This window comes from Cyprinodon variegatus, unplaced genomic scaffold (genome assembly GCF_000732505.1).
Source record: "Cyprinodon variegatus isolate N-32 unplaced genomic scaffold, C_variegatus-1.0 Scaffold226, whole genome shotgun sequence".
In the NCBI taxonomy this organism is placed as follows: Eukaryota; Metazoa; Chordata; class Actinopteri; order Cyprinodontiformes; family Cyprinodontidae; genus Cyprinodon; species Cyprinodon variegatus.
In genome coordinates, this window is record NW_015150679.1 from 1,082,012 (window position 1) to 1,088,982 (window position 6,971).

The following is a 6,971-nucleotide window of genomic DNA, read 5'->3' on the forward strand; positions in this document are numbered from 1 at the left end:
CTATTACAGATGAAGTAATGTAACTAAAGTAATTTCTCCCTGGGATTATTAAAGTATTTCTGATTCTGAGTCCTGGTTGAAGGGACAGGTGTTGTGAATGAAACGGTGCCCAGCTTGAAAGAGCTCCTGTGTGTCGCTGAATGTGTGCATTGATGACTAAAATACATTTTCTGCGTCCATTTATCGGTAAACTAAAGTGTGTTGAATTCATGTTATTGTGTATTTAAAGACATTTCAATTAGTGGAAAAAATTGTAGGAGGGAATATATAAAAAAGTCTAATCAACCAAAACTTTCACGACCCCCATGCAGTAAATCCAAGGACCCCCTAGGGGTCACGGACCCCTGTTGAAGACGTCCGATTTATAATAATGCTATAAAACATAACTTAAAACAATTTCTGCAAATATTTTAAAACAAAAGCCTCTGAAACACACCATACGAAGAATGAACACCTGTTGAGCACTCAACATGTGTTAATGCTTTAAGAATAATCGAGGATCATGTAACAAACTATTCTTGGCACAAATGACATCCTGGGATTGACATAATATTTGCACTCTAAATATAGACGCGAGTGTAATATGTCTCTGAACTCATTGACTCCAAAAGTGAAACAATTGAATCCTTGATGGGAATTTATGTGGACTCCAAAGGTGGAAGCTCAGGCCACTGGGATGGATCCAGATATATGGTGCATACGCCGCTGTAGAACCATAGTCTTGGGAGGAAACACTCCAAATCCCAGGTGTTGGAGGCTCGGTTGTAAACCTCCACTTCCACCCCGTAGTCTCCCTCCATTCCTTTCCAGTGGCCGCCTGTGACATACAGCTTTCCATCCAGGGATACTAGGCCGCCGTTTTCATGGAGCATGTGAAGAAGCTGGACCTGTGTAAATGAAAAACCAGTAGCTTTGATTCAAGGATTTCAAAAAGAGGTGCTGCTTAAGTTTTTTTTAATTTTCTATCTTTTTTTATTTCCAAATCCCACCTTCTGCCACATGTTTGCCTCTGGATCATATGAGTAAACTTTCTTTGTGTTATCAGCCACCAGGTATATAATTCCATCCATGCAGACCGAACGGGGTGAAGACAAATACTTAGGGATGAAGGGTGATCCTATACTAATCCAAGCATCTATAAACAAAAAAGAGAAACATGATTTATCAGATTTCATCTACTGAATATTTCCTACTTGTTGTCACTTTTTTCATTGTATGATTTTGTTTGACGATTTTGCAAAAGAAGTGAATGAATTGTGTCAAACAGCATGAATACTGTATGATGCTGAAATTACCTATGACAGGGTTGTAACACTGCATGGTCAGGGCGTTGTACTTCACTGCACACGATCCAATAACATAAAGCTTTCCAAAACAAGCTGTGGCCGTAAAGTTTGTCACATATTTTAAAGCAGGACACGTCAAAGTCCAGGTGTCAGTGTAAGGGTCATAATGCTCGACCTCAACTTGTGCCGAGGTTGTACCTAAAAGATAAAAGCATAATTCATTGAATTTCTTTTATTAGGTAATGCATGATGGATAATAGTATGAAAAATAGTTTTAGTCTAACATTCACAGGGCTTGATTTTTTCCCCCCACATTCATTAAGTGATAATCCAAAACATTGATGTATCTTACTGGGATTATGTGCAACACAGGAATACAGTACCATAAGAACATAGTAGCACAAGACATGAAGTGGAAACAAACTACCGGTAATGCATCGTTTTAAAACTATTTTATTTCTTGGACTCACATACATGTCAATCTCATATAAAAAAAACCTTTAAAGTCTAATCATTTTTTTTCTTCTTTATTTTACTATGTAACATAATTCATTATTGCTGTCGATACATTTAAAGAAGAAAAATTCTGAAAATGGTTCATTTTTTGAGTTAATTTCTCCTAGCTACACCGACCCTACTGCCGTGCACATATTTGAGACACATTTTCTGTCAACTTATTTCTGAAAAACACATAAATCTCAGGTAATTCGAATGAAGAGGGCCTAAAAACGTATCCTTTGGGTTAGGGTTAAAAACATTTGAGGACTAGACATTGGATCTTTCCAATAAAACCTCTCCAATTTCAAGTCATTGTAGCTCTGGGGCCTGTTTCAAAAAGAAGGTTCACTAAAAACTCTTAAGTTTTTTAAACCTGCATAACAGGAATCAACTGCACAGTCAGTCAACCTCTTTACTATGAAATGGAAGACAGAAATAAAATAAAGAGGAACCCCATGAGATGATGGACAGGTCCTGTTACCATGACCATTACGTTCCATTACTGATGCAAGCAAAGAACACGTTTTGAAAATGGATATTTGAAAAAATGCAATCTAGAAATGTAACTTCTTCTTAATTAAAAAAAGATTTGAGACTTACTTTACTGTTTATTTATTTGATGTACATTTTTTCTCGAATTTCTCTTTTTAAATTTCTCCTCGATAGATTGAGTTTTATAAATTGCATTAAATTGCTTTTTAAAGATCACTCTTTGCTACTGGGGGCAGGCTTCCTTTGGAGTGAGGAGCGAAGAAGCATTTCTATTGGTCTGTATGGATGTTAACAACATCATTGTATTGGTCAAGTTATATTAGGCTTTAAGAGACGAAAATGCGAACACATGAAAACACAATTTTAAAAGAACTGCTTTGTAAAACTCAATCTGAAGAAAAGAAATTGGGAAAATGTTGGAAAGATAAAATCTATTTAAAAAATGGGAACAAATAAAGTTTGAACTTTTTCATTTAATATAAATACTAAAAAATATTTTAAAATATATAAACTGAGAAAACAGCAATGTTGCTTTCAAAGTTACTTTTTTTGAACTTTTCTTTTCAAGTAGCTATTTTTAAAGTTTCAAAGTTTATTTCTTGATTGTATTTTTTTTTATCAATCTGTGTTTTCTGCTTGCAAAATAATGGAGCAAAATTCACTCCATATTTCAACCCTAATTAAAGGCCCAGCATCTTGAAAATGTTGGGTAATGTTCTCAGTGCTCTTCCCTCATATGAAAACCTAATACTATACACTAAAGTGTTTTTTAATCTAAACAAAATAGAAATATTAAGCCATATAGACATATTTTGCAGGGCTATAGAAATACAAGTAAGTTCTTATCTATCACTATACCGATATATCTCTCCAGAGAATCAGGAATAATGAACTATGAAGAAAAGGAACTCAAATAGTGTTTGAATGTGTTAATTTTGCCTTAAAACTGTGAAATGTGTATTTTTAACTCTCTTACCTCCAATTACATAAAGCTCGCCATTAAGCGTTGCCGATGTGTGGTTTGTCCGAGGCCGTAGCATCGGTGCCACAGTCACCCATCTCCCTTCTCTAGTGATGTACTTCCAGGTCTCTGTGGTCGACCACGAGTTGGTGTTTGAACCTCGCGAGCCCCCTTATCAGACAAACAGGCGCACATTGACAAAAGTCTGATTTATTATTGCATTCCTAGAGAGAGGACCTCAAGAAATGCAAACATACGGGTCATAAGTTAAACATGTATTTTCAGCTGTGTTTGTCTTTTGTTATAACAGGTGGTGTTGAACTGACCTGTTACATAAACTTCATTGTTTAGAGACACCATGGCATAGCCCCACTTGTTGGGATTAGGAAAGTTAGGCAGCTCATGCCACTTTTCTGTAGAGAAAAAGAGAACATTACTGCAGAGGTGCAGTCAGTGAAGTACACTGGGTGAAAACAGCCATAAATAAAGTAAAACATATTGGAATAATGTCTAAAAGCATGAGAGAAATTAGGCAAAAATGAAAAAAAAGATACGTTTTTTTAAAAAAAACCATTAAGTGGTCGTTACTTTGCAGTCTGCAATGAAACATAATTTTTTTTTTGGCAATGCTGTCCATTTGTGGCCGGTGTCGTTTTGCCTTGGTCGTGGAACCAGAAGTCTTTAAATGGGATGCGGCAATCGTTTTCCTTAAAAATCCCAAGAGGAAAATACAACATGCCTTCCATCAAAATGTGCAATAAAACACTCATTTACGGATTTGAGAGGATGATCCAATTTAGTCACATCCAGAACTCAGTTCTCCAAAAGTCGTTTTCCTGTCAACAGTACAGTTAATGACCTATTATATCTGCCAAACAGTTTAAGGAATCCGACAGACGGTTGCCAGCAAATTCTAAAGTGTTGTTATAATTTAAAAGCAAGTTAGTGTGAGATGGAGAAATAGCTGCATATCCTACTTGTCTTTGTGTTGTAGAAGGCACAGTTTTTGGAGGGCAACCTCTGAAGTCTTGGATCCGTGTCTTCATCCTCGTCTGACTCATCGTCATCCTCATCCTCAAGTGAACGTCCTCCCATCACAAACAGTACTTCTTGCAAGTTTGGTTGAGGACTGCGAAGACTTGGTCTTTCAGAATATTCTTGAGTTAAATCTTGCTTCTAAAGAGATTAAAGTAACAAGTCTTTTTATAAATAAGATAACATGTTCAGAAAACAGTTTAAGAAATGACTACATATGCTCACTAACCTCTCTACAAACTTTTTCAACTGCTTCCCTGCAGCTTGGAGAGGCCTGGATGAGGCTGTCTTTCAGCAGGGTGTCAGTCAGGTAGTTCAGGCTCAGCAGGGACGAATGCGACAGGTTGAAAAGTTCAGGTAAGTGGCACAGTCGAGAGTCTCTCTGATGCCCGACCCATTTCAGGATGGCCTCCACACGTCCGCACTCAGAGCGGATTTTCAGTCCGTCATCAGACAAGCAGGACATCAGCCGATCTTTTCCCAAAAACAAGAACTCCTCACCCTGTTGCACGGCCTCAAAGTTCTCCAGGAGGAAGGCCCACGCTTTGGCCACGACTTCAGGGCAGCCGTGGATCTCTCCAAACTCCAGGATTCCCAGGCAGTTGGTCGCATCCATCTGATGCTGGAGGTATCGGCTGCACACGGCTCGCACCGTCTGGAACTGCAGTTGGCTGGAGGTGCAAATCAAGCCCTCCACGTTGCTCTGGTTTATTGTCAGTTTTCCAGTGTAGGCAAAGTCCAGCAAGCAGCTGAGGATGTTGGGATCAACGTCCTGAAGCTCCACGCGAGCAGCTATGCTCTCCACAAAGTCCCCTGAGAACATAGAGCGGAAGTACATGCTGCAGAGTGCCAGAACCCCTCGGTGGCAGGGGAAATCCCTTCCTCCTGCACTCAGTGTCACATCCACCAGTTTGGGGTGCGAGCAGAGCGAACGCAAGCCTTCCAGGATGCTCTGAGGGTGGGAGGATAGGCAGAAGTCCAGATCATCCACATTACGCACCATGATCCACCTTATTTCAAAATGGAAATGTAATTTCTTCAGCCAGCAGGTCAGCACTTACCTAAAAACATGAAAGAAAAATAACAAAATTCGGAAAAAAATACAAAATCAGCAAAATAGTGCAATAGAATTTGCTGTTTTGGCCGTATATTTCAGAATACTTAGACAACAATCAATTTTGTTTCTTTGTTCTGGTTAAAACTACTTTCCTCCTTAACATTCCAAGCCAATAATAGTTGAAAAACATTTGAGTGAAGCTATCTTGTTTGTTTGTCGTCCTAACACAAAATAAAGGAAAGTCTACCATAATTTACCAGGGTTATAAAGTCAAAAGATGATATCAGTAATGAAAAACTTACCCAAGATGGACTAAAGGTAAAAGAGGGATCATCTTTAAGTCGCAAAGAAAGTATGGTTCCTGGGGCTTAGAGCAACATGGAGTGGGCAACATGGCAAATGTTTGCTAAGTCACTGGGGAGGGCAGCCTGTTGGTCTGCTCCGTCTGTTATTTTTAGGACTGACAGTGACGCTCTGCTGAAGTCAGATTGCAAACAACAAGTCTGAGACCTAGAGCTGCTGCCAAGGGTACAAGTTCTTATAGAACAGGAGGCTAAAGAGGAAATACAGGAAGAAGCTCTGATATTTGGGACTATCTCAGCTAAATCATAATGTGAAATTAAAGCTCTTTTGTATCAGAGCTTAGCAGATGTTAGTTTCACAACTAGAAAATATGATTAAAAGGTTAAAACTCTTAAAATTGTCTTTTAATTTCCAAGCACAGTGCAATAAAACAGTATAAAAACATACAAATGAACATTTATATCAGACACAACTGATAAAATTCAAGCAAACATTTGAAATGTTTAAAAGAAAAGGAAAGAAGGTGTTTCCTATGTTTCACAACTCATAATTGACTATAAAGCATAAAAAAACTATTCAAAATCAAAGATCTCCGCCTCTTTCTCTTTCCAAAAAGCAAAACTGCGATCAATGTATTGACATATTTCTTCATTGCTGAAACTGGAAATATCAGTTCCACCACAGAGCATGTTCTCATCGGGCGTAGGTGTCTGAACGATGACTTTAGGAACCTGCCTAACCTCTGGCAGGCTGTGTTTCACCACATTGGATGCATCTTCAGGCTTGCTCACAGTGTTTCCAAAGAATTTTACTTTAATGTCCTCAAAGCCATCCTTCCACTCACGGTTCCCAGCCTCAATGTCCTGAACAACAGCCTTGTGAAACTCTCTGATTGTCTCCCAGGGGAACTTCCCCACACGGTCGAATACCTCGAAACACAGCAAGTGCCTCATTTTCCTTTCATCCACGGAGAGATCCAACTCCAAGATGTGAAAGTAACCCAGCATGAAGAGATCCAGGGTCAGGCTGTCGTAGTCAACCGGCACGCCGTCCAGACGAGGTAAGAACTGTTCTGGGGAGAGGAGGGCCTTCTGTCTGTGCAGCCTGTGGAAAACATCACATGATTATTAGAGATTAGCTGATGGAAAAAATGTTAAGATCTTTTATATATAAGATTAGACATCCTCTATATGTTTGCTTTGAAGCATGTGGTCAGGAAGGAAGTCTGGAGAGCATATAAAAGGATTCCTATTTTGTATAAGTCAGTTTAACCTGTACTACAGTTGAGATATACTACACAGCTTATCCTCTAACCTTGGAACTCTTTGCTCCAAATTAA

General features: G+C 38.8%; 2 protein-coding genes across 2 annotated transcripts in view; both read right to left on the bottom strand.

Annotated features, from left to right (window-relative positions):
* Positions 1 to 45: 45 nt before the first annotated feature.
* Positions 46 to 5,779, bottom strand: klhl30 (kelch like family member 30). Its single transcript, XM_015380962.1, has 8 exons — positions 5,632 to 5,779; positions 4,502 to 5,333; positions 4,215 to 4,413; positions 3,564 to 3,650; positions 3,253 to 3,408; positions 1,296 to 1,484; positions 990 to 1,135; positions 46 to 887 (listed from the first exon to the last, which is right to left on the bottom strand). The coding sequence occupies exons 2-8, from the start codon at positions 5,273 to 5,275 to the stop codon at positions 639 to 641; spliced, it is 1,800 nt and encodes a 599-aa protein (XP_015236448.1). The 5' UTR covers positions 5,276 to 5,333; positions 5,632 to 5,779; the 3' UTR covers positions 46 to 638.
* Positions 5,780 to 6,026: 247 nt separating this feature from the next.
* LOC107088659 (espin-like protein) overlaps positions 6,027 to 6,971 on the bottom strand; it is a 17,733-nt gene continuing 16,788 nt past the window's right edge. Inside the window, exon 6 of the mRNA XM_015380961.1 lies at positions 6,027 to 6,736. Coding sequence (XP_015236447.1) covers positions 6,205 to 6,736 — 532 coding nt within the window. The 3' untranslated portion in view covers positions 6,027 to 6,204. The remainder of the gene's footprint in view (positions 6,737 to 6,971) is intronic.